The sequence below is a fragment of the Alosa sapidissima genome, chromosome 1 (assembly GCF_018492685.1).
Source record: "Alosa sapidissima isolate fAloSap1 chromosome 1, fAloSap1.pri, whole genome shotgun sequence".
NCBI lineage: Eukaryota > Metazoa > Chordata > Actinopteri > Clupeiformes > Clupeidae > Alosa > Alosa sapidissima.
In genome coordinates this window covers 23,297,226-23,322,121 of record NC_055957.1, presented here as the reverse complement: position 1 = coordinate 23,322,121, position 24,896 = coordinate 23,297,226, and the positions used below count along the sequence as shown (strand labels likewise).

At 44.9% G+C, this 24,896-nt stretch overlaps 2 protein-coding genes across 2 annotated transcripts in view; one reads left to right on the top strand and one right to left on the bottom strand.

Moving 5' to 3' along the window:
- The first annotated feature begins 223 nt into the window (after nucleotides 1-223).
- On the top strand, nucleotides 224-1,584 carry mos (v-mos Moloney murine sarcoma viral oncogene homolog). The gene has a single exon (XM_042101053.1). The coding sequence runs from the start codon at nucleotides 278-280 to the stop codon at nucleotides 1,277-1,279; it is 1,002 nt and encodes a 333-aa protein (XP_041956987.1). The 5' UTR covers nucleotides 224-277; the 3' UTR covers nucleotides 1,280-1,584.
- An 883-nt stretch (nucleotides 1,585-2,467) lies between these two features.
- si:dkey-92j12.5 (multiple PDZ domain protein) overlaps nucleotides 2,468-24,896 on the bottom strand; it is a 32,246-nt gene continuing 9,817 nt past the window's right edge. Inside the window, exons 11-42 of the mRNA XM_042098078.1 lie at nucleotides 23,409-23,607; nucleotides 23,223-23,300; nucleotides 22,903-22,982; nucleotides 22,575-22,721; nucleotides 20,411-20,596; nucleotides 20,032-20,187; nucleotides 19,482-19,691; nucleotides 18,234-18,374; nucleotides 16,532-16,664; nucleotides 13,263-13,461; nucleotides 12,226-12,312; nucleotides 11,454-11,744; nucleotides 10,736-10,913; nucleotides 10,476-10,571; nucleotides 10,263-10,331; nucleotides 9,980-10,051; nucleotides 9,608-9,809; nucleotides 8,793-8,995; nucleotides 8,594-8,685; nucleotides 8,089-8,128; nucleotides 7,684-7,995; nucleotides 7,150-7,233; nucleotides 6,355-6,602; nucleotides 5,928-6,075; nucleotides 5,635-5,706; nucleotides 5,188-5,272; nucleotides 4,897-4,940; nucleotides 4,631-4,750; nucleotides 4,211-4,315; nucleotides 4,021-4,118; nucleotides 3,768-3,891; nucleotides 2,468-3,446 (exon numbers count right to left, since the gene is read on the bottom strand). Coding sequence (XP_041954012.1) covers nucleotides 3,300-3,446; nucleotides 3,768-3,891; nucleotides 4,021-4,118; nucleotides 4,211-4,315; nucleotides 4,631-4,750; nucleotides 4,897-4,940; nucleotides 5,188-5,272; nucleotides 5,635-5,706; nucleotides 5,928-6,075; nucleotides 6,355-6,602; nucleotides 7,150-7,233; nucleotides 7,684-7,995; nucleotides 8,089-8,128; nucleotides 8,594-8,685; nucleotides 8,793-8,995; nucleotides 9,608-9,809; nucleotides 9,980-10,051; nucleotides 10,263-10,331; nucleotides 10,476-10,571; nucleotides 10,736-10,913; nucleotides 11,454-11,744; nucleotides 12,226-12,312; nucleotides 13,263-13,461; nucleotides 16,532-16,664; nucleotides 18,234-18,374; nucleotides 19,482-19,691; nucleotides 20,032-20,187; nucleotides 20,411-20,596; nucleotides 22,575-22,721; nucleotides 22,903-22,982; nucleotides 23,223-23,300; nucleotides 23,409-23,607 — 4,446 coding nt within the window. The 3' untranslated portion in view covers nucleotides 2,468-3,299. The remainder of the gene's footprint in view (nucleotides 3,447-3,767; nucleotides 3,892-4,020; nucleotides 4,119-4,210; nucleotides 4,316-4,630; nucleotides 4,751-4,896; nucleotides 4,941-5,187; nucleotides 5,273-5,634; nucleotides 5,707-5,927; nucleotides 6,076-6,354; nucleotides 6,603-7,149; nucleotides 7,234-7,683; nucleotides 7,996-8,088; nucleotides 8,129-8,593; nucleotides 8,686-8,792; nucleotides 8,996-9,607; nucleotides 9,810-9,979; nucleotides 10,052-10,262; nucleotides 10,332-10,475; nucleotides 10,572-10,735; nucleotides 10,914-11,453; nucleotides 11,745-12,225; nucleotides 12,313-13,262; nucleotides 13,462-16,531; nucleotides 16,665-18,233; nucleotides 18,375-19,481; nucleotides 19,692-20,031; nucleotides 20,188-20,410; nucleotides 20,597-22,574; nucleotides 22,722-22,902; nucleotides 22,983-23,222; nucleotides 23,301-23,408; nucleotides 23,608-24,896) is intronic.

Below are 24,896 nucleotides of genomic sequence, written 5' to 3'. Positions count from 1 at the left end.
AACAGACATTTTTTTAATTAGGTTTAGGGAAAATTTTAACGCACACGCACTATGACTTCACAAAATCTCACTCCAGCCAAACACCCAAAGTTGGCTACCCTGCTTTTACGCACGAGTCTAGGTAATCTATTGTGAAAGATGTGACCATCAGAGACACGAAATTGCATGGGATGATGTCATTGGAGGAAATGAGTACACATACGTATGAAGTCACGTGATCGTGACAGGGGACTGTTCACAAATGAGCAGGTAACACAGGTGAGCGGTTTTGTCAACCATGCCATCTCCAATCCCAGTTACACGGTTACTGCCTAAAGACTTTCGGCCATCGGTGGAGCTAGGAGCATGCAGCAGCCCACTGATCAAGTATGCCGGTGGATGCACGTTAGCGGTCCCAGCACACACATTCCGCAGTAAAGTTGCCAGCAGACTATGGTCGTCTGTAATTCACTGGAACGAACTGCACTGTTTAGAGCCACTCGGGACTGGTGGGTTTGGCTCAGTTTACAAAGGTATGTACTTTGGGGAAACCGTCGCCGTGAAAAAGGTGAAGAGATATTCTAAGAACAAACTGGCATCCAGGCAGAGTTTTTGGGCGGAACTGAATGCCGCACACCTGCGCCACAAAAACCTTGTCCGAGTCATTGCAGCCACTACATCCATTCCAGCTGATCCGGAGAACGCTGATAACATTGGCACCATAATAATGGAACTAGCTGGAACCAGGAATCTGCAACATGTTATCTACGGGAGTGCAGAGCCACTAGTAGAGAGCAGGTGCATGACCTATTCAACCGACATAGCTCGAGGTCTTGAATACTTGCATGGGCACAATGTGGTACACCTTGACGTGAAGCCTGCCAACATAATTGTCTCCGATGCCGACGTGTGCAAACTCGCTGACTTCGGTTGCTCACTGAAGCTTGAGTGCTCTGGAGAACTAAGTCCTCTCACAAACTACATGGGTGGTACCTACACTCACCGGGCGCCTGAACTGTTGAAAGGTGAAGAGGTCACCTTGAAGGCTGATGTTTACGCCTTCGGTATCACGCTGTGGCAGCTCATCGCCAGGGAAATGCCCTATCAAGGTGATCGCCAGTGCATCCTTTACGCTGTTGTGGCTTATGAATTACGGCCACCAGTTAATGGGGAAAGATTTAGGGACTCTCGATTTGGACGGATGTGTAAAGCTCTCCTGGTCAGGTGCTGGAGTGCTAATCTAAACCAAAGACCAACTGCTGAACGACTTGTTAGAGAGCTAAATATGATGTCAGGCTGAAGTCGGCCCCCTCCTCCATGCACAAACGTGCAATATGCCATCCACAGAAATGGGATGAGTAAATATTAATAAGTAAAGTTTTAGATTGTGTATATATATATATATGTAGATTTCATGACTGATGTAGGAGGCTACATAGCCTCCACCAGAATATGTTTTTCTTGTTTTATCCTACTTTTTGTCATGTCTTTTTCAGTCTGTCTGCCACTAGACTGCGCCATTGACTTTGCCGTTTTTCCTATCTCTGTGCACCCTTTGAACTGCTTTATTTTTTATAATAAATAATCTGATGAAGTTAACCATTATACGACTCACTAAATATGACTGATCCCCACTAATATTTCCATCTAAATGGGAAATGTATGCACAACTGTATGTATTATAAGGTTATTGAATTGGGCTAAATGACTAGGGGTAAATAGGAACTCATAATAGGGCTTTGCAATAGTGTTTAAACTGCTTTTGTAACGGCTTAATCCATTAACATACTCTCCTACGCACATTTCCTCCATTCATTCGCCTTTTTAAAAAAAATCCCTAAAAATAAATCTAGGACTATGAGCATATATAGGTGAGAGTTCTGGTTTGTCCTATTGGAATGCTTACTTGTAAAGAGGAGTTGAGTAATGTGTACAAATGAGGATTTCAGTTCTCTATGCTCTTAGTCATTAGCTGCTTAGGGTTAGAGCTTTGTCTCATTTAGATGGGAAAGACCCATCCCTGTTAAAACTGGTTGTTGTCCTTAACTGTCCTTACTTGGTGTTAGGTTCACGAGATAATGACCAGTTTGACACTTATTTAAACAGATCTTGATCATACCCTGATAAAGACCTGTTGCAGATCAAAACATTTAGGCACTTTTGCAGGGTATATAACAGTAAGACAAGCAATCTGTTACAGAAAAGTATTTTTGAGGCACATCTGTGGTTTGTCTTTTTTTCTAAAAGATAGAACAGTTGAATGAACATCTTCATTCAAGACCGGTGATTCTATCATTTCTGCCAGGGGTTGTACAGTAGATACTTGATCTACTATCTGACTGTGTTGTCATATATTAGTAACCACTAGAGTGAAGCATTGGGCCAAGTTACAGCGATCAGACTATTTACAGTCCATCTATTTAACATCTGAAATTATTAATAATATTATGTCTTTGTGTATATATCTGTGCAATGAGGCACCATTAAATGCATATGGTTAAATATAATTAATTCAGTTAAGATATGAATGATTCTGCTGATCAGGAGACGCATAGACCATTTTATAAAACAACCAACCAAACAAACAATTCCTGTGATAATGGGATTAGTATGGTACACTGTCACATAACTAAAACTGAATTCATGAAGATAATGAAGGGTGCTGTATCTACAGTATTACTACAATATGACTAAAGAACACATCTATTATAATCTGATCAATTCAGGAAAATGTGGCAGAACAAGAGATTCGGATCAGCCTCAGAGTTTTGTCCCCAGAAACAGACTAACAAAATAAATCTCTTAATTTGGTGCCCAGGGATACGGCACACGCTGAGAAGAAGGCTGGATAGCCCAACAGGTACAATGGAATAATGAGAGAATGTCAGTCATGAACCAGTCAATTAGGTAGCTTAGTCATGGCTGAAAGTAGTCATTAAGGGGATATTGGCAGGACAGGATTCACAGTTCTGTCTCATGGTGTGTCTGTGTTTGCAGGATTCACAGTTCTGTCTCATGGTGTCTCATGTGTCTGTGTTTGCAGGATTCACAGTTCTGTCTCATGGTGTGTCTGTGTTTGCAAATACAGCAAGACAATGAAATGAATCTCCTAAAGCCACTTACTAAATGGATGGTACATCACCCATGGCTAGAACTCCAAACTATCTTTCTCCTGAAAGAAGTTTTAGTTTGTGTATGTTAAACATTATCAAGAAGTTAATTACACAGTAATGCGGTTACACAGTTAAATGTGGATTGTCATCACAGCATCACACTGTCACTGGTGTGTATGTGTGACATCATCAGAAGGCGCCACACGTCTATGAGAGCACGGTGAGGACCACGTGGCCTCGGCTCCTCTTCAGGATCTCCACAGCTTCTGTATGCGTCACTCCCACCAGGCTCAGCCCATTCACAGCCAGGATCTGATCGCCGTGCTTCAGACGTCCATCCTCCACTGCAGCACCCTGTGGACAGCCATCACAACAGCCCACGCCATGTCCATCAAGTGCTTAGAGCCATTCTTTCAATTCTAGTCAGTAGAATTTGTATATATAGTATGTGTTATCTGGATATTTCTATATTTATGTTAAAGGAAAAATAAAATGATACTTATTTTCTAGTGAGGATACCATACCACATATTTATGGTTTAAATGGCAGTACTAGTAGTTTCTGTAATAGCTGATAGCCTCTCTGATGTGAGTACAGTAGATGTGAGGAACAGGATGGGGCAGACAGGCTAGGGTTAGGTTCAGAGAGAGCAGGTGCAGTATGCTCCCACCTCACCTTGGGAAAGATGGTTTTCACATATATGGGCAGGTCACCATGGGGACTGCCCATTCCACCCACAATACTGAAGCCCAGACCTGAGGCTCCTCTGTGTAAAGTGATGGAGCGACACTGAGGAGAACTGACACACACACACACACACATTCACACACACACAAACATACCAACATTATTATATTCAGAGACTATTTGTGTAGCTGTGTCTGTCATCTTAATAGTCATTGTCAAAACTCAGTCAAGCTCTTTGTACCTTAAGTGGTTATGGGTTGTGTAGTTCTCTGAAGGCCCTGATGCATCGGTCTGATCCTTGGTGATTTCATTCTTAATTTCAGCAACCCCAGACACCACCTTTATATAAATACAGACAAACAAACCCCCTCAGTGCTGCCTGAGGTCAATGACTCGTCACTGGTGAGGTGCCAATCTAATAGATCACCAACCTGCAGGCTGATGGCCCCACTGGCGTTTCTCAACAGAGCCCCGACCTGAGCATGACTCATCCCCTCCGTAGGCCGGCCATCTATGCTCACGATGCGGTCACCCACCTGCAGAGACACACACAGTCTCCTCACTCAGTCCAGCCGTGAGGAGCACTCTGCACTTGAATTGTGGCCATCATCATTTCGCTGCAATTGCGGTGACCATGAAATTGGTCAAATCCAGTCTGATCTCCAAGAGCTCTCTTACAATTGAGTCATGTTTTTATAATTGTGTGTGCATGCGTGCGTGTGTGTGTGCATGCGTGTGTGCGTGCATGTGCGTGTGTGTGTGCATGCGCATGCACGTGTGCGTGTGTGCATTAGTGTGTGTGTGTGTGTGCGTGTGCATTCTGTGCTGTATGTGTAGGTCTCCAAACCCACTCTCAGCTGCTGTGTCTGTGCTGCCAATCCATCCGGGTCCATCCAGGAAATGTGTATGTCGCCATGGAGACTCCCTACCCCTCCAGATACACTGAAGCCCAAGGATTCTAACGCCCCCCGCTTCACACAAACACACACAGATACACAAGCATGCACTTAAACACAGACCAACACACAGCCCAGTAACATTTAGAAAGTTTCCTGTACACAGTCAACACCCACACACAGCCATGCATGGCAAAGCAAAGCACAGTGAAACAGCAAACCTTCTGAAGAGTGACACTTCTCTTATCTTTGTGTTCATCTGCAGCTGAGAGAAGCACAAGACACTCGGTTGACATTATGAGCTGTTTGCTAAACACAGGCTAATAAACTCTGTAAATGCAAGCCTGATAAGTCAAACGTTATCTATTAAGAGCAGGGAGACATACAGCAATTTGTAGTGAGTTAATGAGTCTGTGTGTGAGAATGCGAGAGAGAGAGAGAGAGAGAGAGAGAGAGAGAGAGAGAGAAGCACATGCATACATAATAACAATAATGTGACTAGGGAGGCTTACTGTGGCTGTTGTTGTTGTCTGTTTGTGTGTGTCCATGATCTGAGCTGGCCACATGCAGGTGAGGGAGTGTGTCTGTGTAGCCCTTCTGAGGGGCAGAGCAGAGATATACTGCATTAACATTTCACTGCAAATCAGTGCACCAAGTTCACTCCCTAAACGGTTATCTGACACAAGTACAATTTCACTGCATGTGGATCTAGAGTCATTCTGCTGCATCCTACAGACTAGTAGTAACAGGGAACATCTGAGTAGACTCCAAAGCCGTACAGTAACTGGTTGCTTTTGAAATGTCTGTATAATAATAGGTTGAGGAGTACCACTGTGCCCGAGGACACGTCCATTAAAGTGTCCCCATTAATCTCACTCAGTACTTTGAGGCAAATATTGGGAGTTCTGTAGCACTGTAAAGTGGTGTGCTTTGCAGTGTAGTGCACTGTAACTCTTTACCTGATAGCCCACCTGCTGTTGTTGAATTGCTTTGAAACGTGCCACCTCCAACACCACAGATTTTGTGCAGTTCTGACAGTCAGTCAGTGAGAGAAAGAGAGAGAGATTATTTAAGATTTCAATATCAAAGTGAGGTGTCTTATCACAGATATGAAGAGCAACAGTGATGGAATACAAGAGCAAAATAAACATACATGAAGCCTGACAGCATTCACAGATGTTATGGTTCAGCAGCAGTGTAAAGTCTGCGATACTGATAAGGAGGATGTGACAGGGAGGAGTGAGAGAGATACCTGCAGGAGAGAAGTGGCGTAGTCCTGAGTTACGGCTCGGACATCCTCTCCGGTGACCGATAGGATCTGGTCGCCTAGCATCAACCTGCCATCTGCCTCGGCCACCCCCCCCCTCACCAGCTCGGACACGAATACACCAGTGTCATCCCTGTCACACACACACACACACATACACACACATATACACACACTCACACACATGCACACACGCACACACGCACACACACACACACACACACACACACACACACACACACACACACACACACACACACACACACACACACACTCACACATTGAGTGAGAGAGAAGTTGTAGAACAGATCAGCCAACAGTACAACATGTGTACATCTGTAGCTGCATGGTTGCTGCACAGTGACTGCAATGTTGATTTATGGATGAGGCTGCATCTCCGTGTTTCCTGCACCTTTTCCCCACGATGCTGAGGCCCAGGCCATGTGCTGGGCTGGGCCTGAGCTCCACCGTGAACAGCTCCCACATGTCCTCCGACGTGTAGCCACGCTGCCCCCTGCAGGCCGACGGCTCCTCCGGCGCGCGTCTGTGGACGCACGCCCCCTGCTGGCGGTACACACAGAGGCGCACGCGCTGCGGACTCAGGCGCAGGACACTCAGGGCCTCCTCATGCGTGGCCATCCGCAGGTCTATACCATTCACCTGCAACACAAACACGGACACACAACTAAGCCTGCTGTTGGCGCTGAGCAGACTGACTAAAGTTATGCAAAATGTTATTTAACTGGGCTTTGCAATCTTAGTACTGGCCACTGGATGAGTCCCTCCCTTGGAACCATTGACTCTATAATAAGCTTGGGACGGGGAGACAGAGGGGTCTGGGGAGGAGGTGAGGGTGATCTGGGGAGGAGGTGAGGGTGATCTGGGGAGGAGGTGAGGGGGACCTGGGGTGGGGGGAGAGGGGGGTGGAGAGGGTGACCTGGGTTTGGGGGAGAGGTGGGTAGGGGGAGAAGGTGACCTGGGGTATGGGGAGAGGGAGAAGGTGACCTGGGGTATGGGGAGAGGGGGGTAGGGGGAGAGGTGGGTAGGGGTATGGGGAGAGGGGGGAATGGGGAGAGGGGGGTCTGGGGTATGGGGGTAGGGCGAGAGGAGGGTAGGGGGAGAGGGTAACCTGGGGTATGGGGAGAAGAGGGGTATGGGGTATGGGGAGAGGGGGGTAGGGGGAGAGGGGGATCTGTCTCTACTGTACCTCCAGTATCTGATCGCCGGCCCACAGCCTGCCGTCCCTGTACGCCGCTCCCCCCTCGTTCACCTCATGGATCAGAATGACGCCCTGGGACAGACGGAGAGCAGAACACACAGCACACACTTACAGAAGAGCGGGAGCACTCCACACAGTTATAGGACTGCGCCTCACAAGTGATGAATATCACACAAAGAAAATAGGCTACTGCGCAAGTACTGTTTTTGCTAGAGTTTTATTGTCAAGGGATTTCCAGGGAGAGGTAGAGCTCTCTTTGATTTTAGTAGGCCATCCTGTCTTGATTATTTGTGCGGAATATGAACGATGATTAATTTCTTGTTTTTCCAAAATAGAGAGGTATGGTATGCTTTGTAGCAATTCTCCAGTCAACTGTCCTAGAATCTGAGATCACTCAGTTCAATCAGATGATTATGTGAGAAAACAGCTCTGCCACTTTAGATTAACCATGGATTAAACAACACTTCACCCAAATCATGGGCAGTGATTCTGCACCCATTGGATACGTTCACCAGCGCTCACCAATGCTGTGTTGCAGCCGCCCACTATGCTGAGGCCCAGGCCGGTGAGGCCCTTACACAGGTCGAGGGTGGTCACACAGCCGGGGATGATGGGACAGGTCAGTGGGTCACCGGACACCAAGCACGAAGGAGGAGGAGGAGGCCAACAGGAGTCTTCATGGGGGGCGGAGAGAGGCGTGTGATTGGCTGCTGGTCTGTGAGTGACAGGAGCAGTGCTTTGGCTGAAACTGAGGAGGGATTTCTGAGGCTGCTGGACACCTCTCAGCCCAGCCACGTCCACTGACGATGGAGAGACCATGGAGCCAGCATCACACTACAAAAAGCCAGAAAAGAAATTAAGAAGCATATGAGGGAAAGACAGTTGTTGCTAGTAGCACAATAGAGTGTCTATGGAATGTAAACTCACCTCTGGTCCAAGGGCTATATGTTGCAGTGTCTCCTTATTCCTGATTGAAAAAAGTAACATTATTAGGAGGGCTGAGGTAAACTAAGAAAGTTGGTTGCAAAACTAATCTTTAGAAGAGGGAATGTAGGACAAAACAGTATGTATGTGATTAACTGAAAATATCTGCTTTGTTACATAGATTCTTATGAATGTGCTTTAATGACAGAGCAAGCACAGCGATGCTCAGATAGCAAGCTTTAAGCCTCTCTAGGAGCAGGGAGCCTTTCATGTTAAAAATATCTTATAGCTCAACAAGCAGAGCAGAGCAACATCACAAGCACTGGGTGATTTCCAAGTAGTACACTGAAGAACTAACAGTTTTTGCAGAATAAATTACTTGCAATGCTCATCCTATAACTTTGTTTAACATACAGACGGAATTTGCTAACTGCACTGTAGGCTAGTCTGTCTATTGCGCCTATCTGTAAAGCAGTCATTGAGGTGAAATGGTTTCCTGTTGTGGTACCTTATGAGGATGATTCTGACTTTGTCTGGAGCACTGGTGATGATAGCGTTAGCATTCTGATGACTGCGACCGTATAGAATCTGTCCATTAATCTGTTAGAGAAACACAAATCAAAACACAATAAGTGAATAAACATGCAGTGTCTGAAAATATGGAAAATCGAAACATATTTTAGATAACACTTTTCTTGACCCCTGACCTCCAGAAGTTCATCTCCGACTTGGATGCGTCCATCTGCAGCAGCGGCTCCGTGTGGGTTGACGGCGCCCACATAGATGCCCAGGTTGGAGCGGGAGCCATCTTTGTTTCCCACCAGCTGCACACCCAGACCCTGGCTGCCCTGAGTCAGCTCAACCACCAGCAGCTCCCCCGGCAAACTCCCATACCTCTGCAGCATACGCTCTACACCAGACATGCCATCAGTCACACACACACACACACACACACACACACACACACACACACCATCAGTCACACACACACACACACACACACACACACACACACACACACACAATCGCACACACACACACACACACACACACACACACACACACACACACACACACACACAATCGGACACACACACACACACACACACATACACACGGTCACACACACACATACTCACACATGGACACACAGACCCACACACACACACAGCAAGAGAGAGAGAGAGTGAGAGAGAGAGAGAGAGAGAGGGAGAGAGAGAGTTGCTGATATATGGGCAGACATAGGTCAGTGTCAGTTCTCTTGTTGCTTCATAGCTTTCATGTCCCCTATTTATTATCCTTCAACATCCCAATGTTCTCTAGCCCATGCAGGCTCTTAGGAATGCAAACCCACACCAACCCCACCCCTGCCATGACACACACACACACACATACCAACATAAATCTGTTCATGACAATGTGCACCCTTCCCCCCAACAGATACAACCACCCACCTACACACACCCACACACCCACACCCACACACACACCCACACACATACACACACTCATGTTAACATACTCCACAAGGCAGCCAGCTCCTCATCACAGCTTGGTCCAAATTGGGCTGGCATATTGGGTGTCTCTGGGGCAGTCTGTGGTGCGTCTGGAAGTGCCACTGCCTGTGCTGCGTGTGACCCCCCAGGCCTGGGACTCAGACTGCGAGGAGGGGGCACCGCGCGGGGGGGCCTTACTGTCACCCTCTCCCCTGCAGCTCCCGGCGTCTGTGAGGAGACGGCAAAGCCAGACAAACACATCGAGCGGGTCGTCAGTCTATCACACAGTCAAATGGGTCCAATGACACACAGGAACTCAGCTAAAATCTTGAGGGAATGCACACAAAATATACATCCAATCAAAACATTCATACACTCAAAGGACACATCAAACAGACCTTGAATGGGGTTGGGGTAAAGGGGTTGGCTGGGGAGAGATGGAGAGGAAGGCTACTCTGAGTCTCTGGTTCCTAAAGGGAAAGGAACCATGAACCAAGGGAACCATGTTAGACACACTATTTCTGTTCCAGCTTACACTGTATACTGCTAGTATATCAGTCTAGAACTATAGTGTAGCATGTAACATAATACACATGTGCATATCTTAATACTTACTGAGTATTTTTACACAAATGTACAGAAACACACACAGCACACAATACTGATGATGAAACAGCTCACCTTACTATGAGGGACAGTGTGTGTCTCTGAAGATGCCTCCCTGCTGTCTGTGACTGTGGAGGACTCCTGCTGCATGGTGATGTGACACAAGACAACAGCTCACATGAGTGAACCATTAGGTAACTAATGACTCCTGACCGTGTGTGTGTGTGTGTGTGTGTGTGTGTGTGTGTGTGTGTGTGTGTGTGTGTGTGTGTGTGTGTGTGTGTGTACCGGGCTCTGTAGTATAAACTCCACACTGACTCCTGCTTGGCGGATCACTTCCACCACCTCTTCATGAGTGGCATCGCGTACGTCTACTCCTGCCACCTGATCACACACACACACGCACACACACACACACACACACACACACACACACACACACACACACACCAAACACAAATGTTTTCCATGAAATATTTTGATAAGGTTTGTCATGTTAGGGTGTGTATTTAAAAGACGTGTATTCCTTCTGACAGACACACACACACCTCCAGGATTCTGTCTCCAGTCTTGAGGGTGCCGTTCCTGCCCGCTGGGCTGTCCTCTGTAATGTGTTTGATGAAGACACCCCGCCTCATCTCCCCGTTGCTAAGACGATTACCCATCTTCCCCCCGCCAGCAATACTGATGCCCAGCGACTTCCCAGACTGTCTGAACAGTCTAACTCTGCACAAACACACAACAAACATCTAGAGTCACTTTGATGCACAGTATACTGTGTAGTCTTTCATACCACACAATTTAAGTTGTGTGTGTGTGTACATCAGATCAGATGGGCAGGAGTGCTGATTTTTTGATGGGGTCACTGTCTGTTAGGTGTTGGTGCTTGACTTGGTGCTGCTGCTGGTGCTGGTGTGTGCTGGTGCTATGTGATCAGGTTTGTTTGTTGTTCTCCTTGACAAAGTTTTTAACATCAGATTCCCTTCCAGTACAAGACACATGTATCATGCATACAAATGTATTGGGTTTTTTGTAATATACTGTGATTGTGTGTATGCATGGCCAGCACAGCACATGGTTTAGTGTGTGCACAAGAAGCACACACACACACACACACACACACACACGCACACACACACGCACACACTCACACACACACACACACACACACACACACACACACACACACACACACACACACACACACACACTCAAACAACAACACATGCCTGTTAGTAGATGATGCTGAGGCTCCTTCTTGCTTACCTTCTTGGCTTACTCCAGTGCCTCGCTTGTCCTCCTTCTCTCTGCTCTCCGTTGCTCCACCCTCTCTCTCCATTCTTCCCTTCTCTTCCCTCCTTCTTCTCTCCTTCCTCCCTTCCCTTGTGTTCAGCTCTCATCTTTCCCTGTCCATGCACATGCTCCCTATTGCTTTGCCTGTCCCTCTCTCTCACTCCATCCGTTCTGTCCTTCTCCTCCTCCTCCCTTTCTTTTCTCTGTGCAATCTTTTGCGTTTTCTCCGCCGTCCGTGCTCTCACAGGCTCGGCCATCTTCTGTCTAGAAAATTAAGAGAAAGAAAAACAAGAATGACTCTGGGATCTGGTGGACGATGTGTCCAGCTGTTCCATCCTATGCTGCTACTCAGGTGCATGTTGAGAATGAGATGAGCTCCGCTCCTTGCTGTGCTGTTTGGTTTCATGATGCTGCTGTCTGTATGAGTGTGGCTAATGGAGAGAGTGGTAATGGTGGTCCAGCGGGGATGATGGCACTGATTCAAATGAGTCATTGGGAAATGGCATGTAGGAGCGGAATGGGTAATCATGGAGAAATGCTGTGTCAACAGATCCCTGCTACACATTTATTATAAGATATGTATTTGTGATGCTGTGAAATTGATATCAATAGAATCTATAACTGCATGTACAATGCCAAATATCATCATATTTACACACGTTTTTGGAAGAGTTCAGTGTAACTAGACTGATTAGATGTCACACACAGTGAGGTATTTATAGTGGTTCGACTGAAAGATTCTCACAGTGGTGGTGCGGATGAGTCCTCCTGTTTTGATTGGACAAAAGCAGCGCGGTGCTTATCAAGCAGAGGAGCAGGAACATATGTCACACTGGAACACAGAAGGCATGAAATGATGAGCGATGGTGTGTTGTGTGTGTGTGTGTGTGTGTGTGCATATGGATGTACAGTAGGTGTTACGAATGGGGCAGAATAATTCAACAGATGCATGAGTTTGTATGGATAACATGGAGATGGAGAACTTATGAGCTGGAGGTTCAATTCACATTCCATTTAAGGTTAAGGTAAAATATATAAAGTGTAAAGGTAAATGTTTTTCTTGGCAAGAATATACTGTCTCATTCTTCCAAGTAAAAGCCCTACTAAAATGTTTCAATATGTCACACACACTTTACTATGAGTCTGTCTAGTTAAGCCAGATTCACAGGGGGCATTACCAATAACTCTACAAAGCTACCCTTTTTCAAAAATATAAAAATGCATGAATGACTGAAGTGTGTTTTTACAGTTGTATGGAGGGCAGGGGATCCCTGAGCTGTGTAAACCAGAGAGAGGAGAGTAAATCAGTAGTGCTACATGGAACCTGCCGGAGAGTCTTTACCTCACAATGGGCCCCACAGGCAAACAGAGCAGGCAATAAACAAATTCTCTTCTCATCACAAACTCTGATATACTGTGAGTATTTTGTACTGGATGTGTGTTTCCATTGGGATGAATGCATTTGTATATGCAAATACAGGCAGTACTAGTGTAGTCTGCATTGGTTGTTCATGTGTGCATACATTTGAATAGTGTCTTATGATCATATGGTCTATATATGATATGAACACTGCCTTTGTCTGCAAACACACAGCTTGTCTACATGTAAACGTTTATGCTTGGATGTGAACATGTACTGTACATAATACTGTATAAATATGGTTGTATGTTTGTGTGTGCCCTCCTATACATGCTTTCAAGCATACCGTTACTGTACTGTATATGCAAGCTTGTGTGTAATCTATGTGCATGTGTGTGTGTAAGCTTTGCTGGTGAGGGTACCTGATGTCAGGGGCGAGGAGAGAGTGCCTGCGGAGCAGAGCTCTGGCCTGCGCATTGCTCAGGTTGGTGGTGGGCTCTCCGTTAATGGCTACTATGCCGTCACCAACACACAGGCGCCCATCCTGACTGATGGAGCCCCCATTCACCACTGAGCGGATTATTATGCCTGAACCATCCTTTAAAGCACTCACTGTCATACCTGCCAAGCACACACACACACACACACACACACAGGCACACACACACACACACACACACACACACACACACACATACAAACAGGCATGCGCGCGCACACACAAACACACACATATCACTCACACACACACAAACACACACACACACACACAGGCACACACATACACACACGCACACACATACACATAGGCATGCGCGCACACACACACACACACACACACAAACACACAAACACACACACACACGATTCACCTGTTAAATATGAAGTTATAATGTCTGCACACACATACACACAACCATATGCTACCTTGTTCCCTGCACTGATACTTACAGGCATGTACACATACACACACTGTGCTTGTACAGACTCCATTGAAACACACTATATGCAGCACACTGGAAAAGGCTTTGCATACAAGCAAGGACATGCAAAAAGAAAGCAGGCGTGCACAGAAGAATAACTATGGTCATACATAATTTGAGATTCATCAAAGTTATGTTTGTTTCAAATCATTTATTATGATTTTTGTATAATCAGTGTTTTATTCCTTTGATACATTCAAATTACAATACCATCATAGTGTGTTACAATGTACCAACAAGAACAGACTAGAACACAGACAAACACAGAATGTGTGAAAGTAGAAGAAACCACAGCTCAGCACTTTCCACTCCAAAGTAATTATCAAAGTCAATAGTGAATTTGATTTCCAGCCAATTTTTGTTATTTTTTTGTACTGATCCATTGTGAATGGTGAAAGTAAATGCAATGTCATTTTTTTTCATGTTCCAGAGGAATCAAAAGTGCTTCACATGTGGTTGTAGGGCAGAATTCAAACAAATAAACTGGTTTCTGAGTAGAGCACAGACTCCATTAAATCAACCCAGTCAGAGCAAGAAGCTAATTTACAATTTACAGTTTGAATTCCACTATTACGATGATAGATACAAAGAATCACATTACAAAAGACAGATCATGCTATAGTTGACAATATCCAAGGCAAGAAAACGATGGTTCACACACATCATGCCACACAAAGGATTGGCCTGTAAATTCTTCTTAGTCTACAGTAACTGTGGTAGGGCCTAATCTGGATTCAAGGCTAGGCTAGCCTGCTTTATTCTACCAATTTCATTAGATAACTAAACTCTTATCTTTTTCAGTACATACATGTCACTTGTTGATGTAACAGTGATTCCAGGACTAAGAGAAGGACTAAAAGGACTAAAAGAAGACTGTCAGATGGTGGTTGCCAGAAACCTTTTCAGTGGTTGGAACACTAAAGTAGCCTCAAATGACCATTATGCCAAGGTGTCACAGTAGACGCCTGCCAGTATCAGTGATAATACCCTAAACAGAATTTTCTCACAGGTGTGGGAGTGTGGGTGTGACAAACCCTAACAGGATATCAGACATGTTTGCCTACTAACAAGCAGAGACCAGGACCTTTTGGCAGAAATGCTACGTTTGACCAAAGCTATTAGTGAACACTAGGGTGCTTAGTTAAAGAACTGACATGGAACTAGAATGTTCCACTTACACAATGTGAATCTAGTGCTGTGTCAACTATTTCGGTCAACTGCAAATACAATAAATGTTCATTCACTAGGATATTTAGGATATTATTTTTCATTTCTCCTTGTAGGCTAAAAGCTGGCCAAATCTCACTGGACCCTGGTCTACTGAGGGTTGGACCCCAGTGGTCAGGTGCCCAATGATCCCTCTCCTTCCATCAAAAGTACGCTGAGGGTTGTTTATTTAATGAAGGTGCCTGTAGAGGCCAGGAGTGTCATCTGAAGGTTGGTTTCGGCCGGCCAGTCAGAGTGGGCGTCAGCTGTGTGCTCTGTGGAGAACTGGTCACCACTGGCTGACTGTCTGCTACCCTCGCACACCGACACAGCAGAAGAGCTCTTGGATTTCCTCCACTGGCAGCACTACAGACGGCCACTGCCACAGCTCTCCATCCTCCACACTCCACTCCACAGACAGGAGCAGGAGGGAGTCCGTCTCTGGGTCCTAACCCAGGAGGGCTGCCAACAGGTACTACTTTCCACGCCGCAAAAGACTGAAATTCTTATTATTATACCACTGTGCTCTAGTCACAATTTATCATGGGCCAACACTTGGGCCAGCTCAGAAGCTCAGTGGTGAGACCTCAGTATCTCCTCAGTGATACAAATCAGTTGCTACAGTATGTCATGCCATGAGTATATTAGCAATGACCAACTGAAGGATAGGGAGACCAAATGATCTTTTCTGTGAAAAACTAAGCTGTACTGAGGAATAATCAGACAGGACATGTGCAAGTTAAGCACTGTATATCTTCCAGCAAGCTAGGGAAATGTGACAGAGCAAATTAGCCAAAACGTCAGCCACACGAGCAGAAATCGAGAGAAAGAGGACTCGGCTGCATGGCAACCACTGACAAGAGTTGCACTATCCCCACCAGGCCTAGTCTTGTGCCTCCCAGTCAAAGCCATGTGAGGCTACCTTCACAGAAAGTTCCAGACATGCAGCCACCAGGTAGATTTTAACAATCACCATCAGCCAGTCCCTGGTGCCAAAATACAGTGCTACAAATGAGAACATGGTAACCTTCATGTTTTGAACATCATAAAAGAGACTTAAATTACACAATAAGACTCATATTGATTTTGGTACAATATACAATTCGAATGTCTTTGCATTTTCAATAAATATGAAAGCCAATTCAAATTAAGGCTAAACTTTGAAGGTTTACCTCATATTAAACTCTGAAGTTTTATACATTCTGTCATGGTAGATTTAATATCAAACTGTTACACTGACAAATTAAAAAGCTTTACAAATTTGACAATGACTCCATAGCATGTTATTAAATCTGATTAAAAAAGATCATTCCCCCAATTACACTTGTCAAATTCCATTAGTAAATACAATTTACAGCAGTTATATTGCTCACACACACACACCTTCACACACAAATACACAAATCACACATCACTGAGGGCCACCACACTAGCCAGCGTGGCCATGCTGACGATGTACACACACAGAGACACCAGCACCATGAAGCACATCCACGACATACCAAGGCTAGTGTTGCCCCTGACAACGGTGACAGTCCTCTGAAAGCTGCTGCCGGGAGACGTGGCGGTGTAACGTCTGCCCGCCGTCTCCATGCCGCCCAGCTGACCTCCGACCTTCTCCTCCTGAGGGGACAGCTGTGTGGAAAGAAACTGTCTAAAATTACCACCATTACCATGCACTACCTATAACCATAATGCCTGTGTTAACTTTCACATGGTTAATAATCCTTTAACATTTGTAATGTAACAGCTTTCAGAATCCATGCATATGCGAATGTGTTATTTGTGTCAATGTGCTTGCATCACTGTGGTAAATCCATACATCTACTGTATCAGTGTCTTGGACTATTGTATGTGCTGAACTATCATTACAGGAGTGGACTGAGTAGATCATCATCCTCTTGCTAAACAAAAGCCTTACTCTCCTTCACTTTCCCCCACATCTCCTCACGTACACACATCAACATTCTGTTTACTTTGAACAGGACAGCAACCTGATAAATAGCCTATGGTTCAGACTGCTAAGCCTATTTTAGAACGTAACTATAGCAACTCAATGAAGAGATTTTACTTAGAAGTATCACAATAATATCAACAAATGATTTGCAAATGATTGCTTTCAACACTCAATACGATACACACTACACAAGATAGGCAAGTAGTTGCCAAAATACAATAGTGAATAGTTAACATAAGAAGTTTTGGAGTTGTTACCCTTGTGTAACGAGAGAGTGTTAAAAACTGTACTAGTAACACACAGTAGTTTTTATACACAGTAGTAGTACTGTGCTAAAAACTGTAATTAGCTTTGTTTATGTGATTCAGAGAACATGGATCAGTTCCAACCTCTCAGTAGAAATATCCCTGCTCTGTAATTACAGTGACTTGTGAAGGGTTTAATTGCAGAACATCAGGGTTAATGATGACTAATTGGAACAGGTTGAAACAAAAGGCTCCTTAGGTCCAACCTGGCCATGAGGCTGAGGGCTATAACCACACCTAAAGGGAAGAAGTGCAGCAACAGCACAGCATGGACACACACACACACACACACACACACACACACACACACACACACAGCACACAGAAAACAACAACAGCAGCCTATAGAACAACAGCAAGCGAGACATCCTAATGTTACAATGTAGCACAACACTGAAAAAAGATAGCATCATCCTCATCATCATCTCTGTGTGTGTCTCTCTCTCTCTCTCTCTCTCTCTCTCTCTCACACACACACACACAAACACACACACACACACACACATACACACACACACACACACAAACACACACACATACACACACACACACACGCATAAACACACATACACACACACACACATACACAGCACATCATGTTTCTTGCTGGACTTTGGTCCAGTCATCAGATCCTGTGCTCTTGTAACCATCAAGAAAACCTGCACTTTCTCTTTCCACTAGTGACCCACAGGAAGTCTTCTCACAATCAACATCTACTGCACCCTTTCTGTCCACCTTACCAACTAACAGGAAAGCATGACAAGAAAGAATGCATACACTTAACTTCCTACAGCGTATACACTGTGCACAGCCTTGTTCTCTGGGGCACAACAGGTCAGCCTTGCCCAGGTCAGAATCACTACTGGCATGTTGCTGTGCTGTTTGCCTGGATTATGTGTAAAAAGAAGATAGCTGTATTTCAGTGTGGTGGAAGCAGTTCACCTCTGATGTAGGACTCTGCCGCGCTCTCTCTACGACGCTGTTGCTGCTTAGGGCAGTCCTGTGCCTGATGTCATTCTCTGTTTTGGTGTCTTGGGCCCCGCAGGTGGTCTCAGTTGGCAATTCCGGCGCATTACAATCACACTGGCAGCGAAGAATTAAACAAACAAATGATTAAAGTTCAGTTCAAAAGTAATAACCGATAATGAGCTCAGGCAGGAGGAGGCAGAAGGGTGTCTAATGTGTTTCCAATAAAATCTTCAGGAGCCCACAGCACACACACTCACACAGGGGTGGTATTGTGTTCAGTTTGAGTGGCATTAAAAATTCAAACCTGCCTGCAACCAGACACGGGGTTGCCTGTTTCTAAGCCACGACACACAACAAAAAGCCTGTCGACCAATAGGAGATCAGATACACATGTACACAACATACAGACCAAATATAGAACCAGAACACCTAATGAACCAGACAAAACCAATCTACCACCCTATAGAGAGCATATGGGGGATATCGCAGTTACTTCTGATTTGGGACAACTCGGTGAAAACAAACGCATGGATAACTGATGTGAATTCAAAAATGGCACCAAATATTCGGCGAGTCGGGGCATTTTTCCACGAGCCAGCTGGTCTCTCACTCAGCTGTCATCAACTTCAGACTATAATGCTTCTGCCATTTTGTCTAGCTCATCATAATAGTTGTGACATCTTCAATGAGCAAATACAACTACGTGGTTTTGTTTTCACCAAGTACAATCCATACACTGCGCTTTTTGACAATATGATTTTATCCTCCATAGAGCCAGAAGACAACATAGATTCCAGAACATATTTTTTTGTGTGTATTTTGTGTTGCAAATCACACATTTATCAACTAATAAATCAATATTGGAATGTTTGAATATTAAAAGATGCAAATAACAGTATTCATTATTGTATTACATACATTAAGGTATCAGAAATACAGTATGCTCTATTTAAGAGCATTTCACTAAAAACAACTATACAATATCTCATGAAGAAATAACACAGAATATTCAGTGAATAAATACAATCTATCAACAGGCTTATTCCATTTGGATTAGAGTGAGTCAGGTTGCATTTGTTGCCATTTATTTGTAATTCATTAAATGGAATAGCCATAGCCTTGCTACCATATTCCTAATTAATTGTTAGTAGGTTTCATCAATGGTTATCGAGAGTTCCATCAATGGTTATCAAGAATCTAAATCCCGAATGCTCGACTTACTGGTAAAGGTTTGGCCACACCAATCCGTACAGTGCCGTAAGCAGTGCTCTTTAGGACCTGAACAGCATGGTCTAAGCTGGCATGGCGAAGGTCTGTGTCATTAACGAACATCAGCCGGTCGCCTGGTAACAACCGACCATCTCTTTCTGCCAATCCACCAGGAACCAGCGAGCGAATCACAATCACTGTCTTAAGTGGGTCTTCTGGGTCCTAGGTCAGAGTGGGAAAGAAAGAAAAACATAAAAATAGAAAGAAAGAAGGAAAGATTGATTCTCTCATCATATTGTTTCAAATGACTGATCTTAAATGTCATGAAAAAAGTCGATTTCCGTTCAAAACACAGCCGATTCAAAAAAGTGCGGTTCCAACATTATGTGCCTGCATAACTTGGATACCACAATGCCTATCTTCCACAAGGACAAACATGAAACAAAGCTTTTTCTCCGAGAAATCAGGCAATCATTACAATACGTGGATCACTTGATTGCTGTTACTGCGGTGTGTATGTACAGTAGGTATAATGGCAGTGATTGGTGCGTCAGCTACATGCCTGATAGTCCAGGATGCTGAAGCCCAAGCCGGCCTCCCCCTTCAGCAGCTCATACGTCTGCACCTGAGTCTCCCACATGGCCAGAGGGGACAGGCCATCCACCTTCCCAGAGTCCTGTGCGTCCTTAGGGGTCACACTCACACAGTTCTGCTCAACCTGTGGAACAGCACACAAGACAGTTGAGATGAAAGAATTCAACACATTGGGCTACACTAGTCTGTAATATTTTGTTTCATTACAATTGCTATGTTATTTCTACACTATTTTTACCAGTTTAACATTGACGTATGACCACTGTACATGCTGTACACCTGGCCTAATCTTGAGGGTTTGATGGCACTACTATCATAGTGTAAGCGATACAAACACACAAGGATACCATTTCATTGAACTCATGGAGGAGTTCTTTGAGGGAGAGCTGCAGGTCACGTTCGTCTTCATCCTCCTGCGTCCGGTCTGGGGGCGTAACAGGGTGGCAGCACACCAGGCACACCTGGAGAGGGAGCTCCTTCAGCAGACTCACCACCTCCTTGTGAGTCTCTCCCACCACACTGATGCCGTTCACCTGCCAGGGTTGGGCACACAAGCGACGAATACTGGACAGGTCAACCATGTCTGATTCTAAACAACACTGAAGTGGCTCCATGAATGTTTACAAATATGGTTGCTACAGTCCAGTGCACTTTGAATAAACTTTTCAGTAATTACAAACCAGTGAGTGTAACACAAAGCCCACAGCTTTATATGTCAAACATGCAGATAACCATACAGAGAGTCCGCTAAGCTCACTTCAAGAGCTGAGCTAATTAGCAGGTTTTAATGGCTGACACAATACATGGGAGGGATTGTACAGTCTAAATCTGGATTAGTGAAGACTACCAGACACAGGAACCCATCTGGATTATGCATGTCAAACATCACAACTAATAATTGTTACAACTTACTGACACAGGTAAATGTAACTGCATTAAATAATACAAAAAAACATATCCCTGCATTATTCTGTGCTGTCAAGGAAACACCTGTGCCGTGCACCCCACTGATGTGAAAATGAGTGTCACTGAATGTCATGGTTAAATCTTACTATGACAATCGGTTCTTTAGCTCTGTGTCTGCTGAAGCTTCTTCTCAGACACAAAACTGAAGCTGCTCTTCACCTCAGTGAGCCATGTTCTTATTGGCTGTATGCAGCTCCATGGACCGAGGGGACTGTCTGCTATTATACCACTGTAGGTCATGGACATCTATTTTTACTACCTACCAGTTAATATGTTTTATATTTGGATTTTATTTCCTGCCAAGGCCGCTGAATACTTGGTATTACAATGATAGAGAAGTTCTCGTCTGTCGCAGAAAACATACTTGTCTCCCTTGAATACGTCTTTGTAAATGTGTGCGTAACTGCATCATAATCCTTTAGAACAATCAAAGTAATTGTCAGTTTATATGACATGGTGTTGAGAAGAAATGATTGTATATATCGACACTGCATATTTATCGAGACTTGATGGTAAAAGTTTAATCACAGATAGAAATAAATTCTGCATTAGAGTTAACGTGTGATGAAATGCTCAGAGGTTCTTCATAGTAGGAAAACTATTATCGGCTCTCATTTGTCCTGTGCCATGTTGAACACAATCCTTCATAAGGTAATGGACTGGAACAGCAAAAGAGCCTGAGACCTGATAGAAGTGTTTTGCTATGGATAATTACCTGTGCTACTAACGTCACTGTACAAAATTATATTTACACCAGTGAAAACACAGTGGATAGATTGCAACTGCTCATGAGAAGTGAAAGATTACATTTTCCATGCTGCTTCAGTATTTAGTTTGCAGGTCTGCTCATTTGTCTGTGTGTCCCAGTCTTAATCAGTGGTGTATGTATATGCAGTATACAGTAATTATACATAATACTGAGGTGTGGTATGGTATGGTGTGGTGTGGTGTGGTGTGGTCTGGTGTGGTGTGGTGTGGTGTGATGTGGTATGGTATGGTATGGTGTGATGCGGTGTGGTGTGGTGCGGTGCGGTGCGGTGTGGTGTGGTGCGGTGTGGTGCGGTGTGGTGTGGTCTGGTGTGGTGTGGTGTGATGCGGTGTGGTGCGGTGTGGTGCGGTGTGGTGCGGTGTGATGTGGTACGGTGCGGTGTGGTGCGGTGTGATGCGGTGTGGTGCGGTGCGGTGCGGTACGGTGCGGTGCAGTGTGATGCGGTGCGGTGCGGTGCGGTGTGATGCGGTGTGGTGCGGTGTGGTGTGGTGTGGTGCGGTGCGGTGCGGTGTGATGTGGTGCGGTGCGGTGTGGTGCGGTGTGGTGTGGTGTGGTGTGATGCGGTGTGGTGCGGTGTGATGCGGTGTGGTGTGGTGTGGTGCGGTGTGGTGCGGTGTGGTGTGGTGTGGTGTGGTGCGGTGTGGTGTGGTGCGGTGCGGTGTGATGTGGTGCGGTGCGGTGTGGTGCGGTGTGGTGTGGTGTGATGCGGTGTGGTGCGGTGTGATGCGGTGTGGTGCGGTGTGGTGTGGTGCGGTGTGGTGTGGTGTGGTCCCCACCTCTAGCAGCTCGTCCCCCAGCTGGACGCGACCGCTCTGCCCCACAGGCCCCTCGGGCAGCATGGAGCAGATGTAGTGACGGCCTCCCCGTGCCTCCAGACTCACACCCAGGCTGCTGCACTCAGAGAACTTCTGCACCTGCACCACCTTTGCACAACACACACACACACACACACACACACACACACACACACACATGTGAGCTGACATGCACACACTTATACACATACAATCACACACACCATTGCTGTGAAACTGTATTAATGAAATAACTTGTGACTAGAAATGACTTAACTAGATTTGTGATTGTTTAAAGTAGTGTACCTACCATTACTTCACTCTGGTCCCCAACCTTGTCCTGCCATCTATTTCTCAGCTGCACTACTTCAGCCTCTGTGAGTGTCACTCCTAATAAAGCACACATTATTTTTTTCACATATTTCCACTGACAAACATACACGGTAAGTTTAACTAGGTAATATTACTAGGGTGATAATACTAGGGTCTATTCATACACCATGGGCCATAAGTGTTACACTCTATTGAGAAGCAATTATACACACTATTATACCCAGTAATAGCTTCATTAGAGCATTTAGCGTACACAAATGAGAAATTCTATTTCACTGAGCATGCTGCTTGACTTACTTCTCTCCATGGAGCTGGTCCTATTGATCATGACAGCCTTGTCTTTCAAACTTAAACAGTAATTTTGAATCTTCTCATCTGTCATTCAACATCACAGGAGAAGGAGAGGGAGAGGTGAGTGATTGACTGCGGTGCAGTATGCAGTATGTATGCTGAAAGAGTGAAGGGGAGGGCTGTGAGGTGTACCGTGGTCGGTGCTGAAGCTGATCTTGCGGTTCTGGTTGGCTTTTGATGTGCGTGGAGGTTTGGGGATGACCGGGAGGGGCGGCGCTGGCTGGACCGTGGAGGCCCGCCTCAGCAACGTCAGGCAGACCGTCTGGCCCGTCTGTCGGAGCAGATGCGAGGCCTGCTGCTCGGTGCAGCCCTGCAACCTCTGGCCGTCCACCTGGACAGCAGCACAACACAGTCACACACGCCCTCTTTTTTCGACATTAGTTCTGTGCAACATCATTTCTCAAAACCACTTTACACTTTAGAGGAACTACCGGTATGCACATTTTCCAATATATTTGGTGTCCTAGCTCAATGACTTTAATTCATCCAAAGGAATATTTCACCCTCTTTCTCTAGGAAGCTAGCTTGAGTCAATATCAACACACCAGTCACAGTACTAGTCACAGTACTATTGACAGTTAAAACTAAAAAAAAAAGCTAGCTTTCTTTTATGCATATTGGAGACATATTATGTGCAGCTGTGAGCTGAGACAGTTCTAGCTCTTCTGCTGGATTCCACGCCCCTCAACCATAAAACTACACCATAAAAAGCTAAGCCAACTAATGGAAATGTCGTATGTAACACCCACCAACGTAATAACTTCCCACCAACATAATAAACCACCAACGTAATAAAAAATCGGCACAAACTCAGTACATTTTAAACGTAATAATCCTGCCAACGTAATAATTTCCCACCAACGTAGTAACTGTTGCCTACTGCCAACGTAATAACCCAATTTCCATTTGCAGGAAGTAATTACGTTGGTGGGAAGTTTAAAAAATTATTACATTAACTTCCCACCAATGTAATAAATCACTGATTTAGTGATATTATATCTGTTTTATCAGTTGTAAAGGTATAGTTGTCAATAATTGTCACCATCTAAACCATCTCATGACCATAAAACTTTGTACCCCTCCCCCCCCTCCCCCCACCATAAACTTATTACTCATCACCTTTACTAGGAGCCAAGCAAAGCTACATGGACACCCCTTGTGATCTTTTGTTATTATTTCACTTAAATAAATGTCATAATTGCAGTCTGTGGCAGCTCTAGAACCATATAGTAAATATTTTTTAAATGTAGTATATTTATAGGGACAGGTCCCAGACTCTTCATGCAAAGTTGATTTGTCATCCATTGTGTTTTTGCCTTACACATAGTTTAACACTTTTAGTGGGGGCCAAACAGATTACTGCATAGGATATCATTGTCTTTCTACCTTTAGTTATTTTCCTCACCTTTTTACTGGGGGCCAAGCAGATGTGAATGCACCCATTGTGTTTCTGCCTTCTCTTACTGGGGGTCAAGCAGTAAAGCTACAGTGTTTCTACTCTTCTGACTTATGTTTTTGTAATAAATCGAGGTGTTCCAATATACAGAATTAATAGACAAGGCGGAGGCAGAGGCAGAGCAGATCTTCTTGACTTTAAGGAGATAGGTAAATTACCCCCAG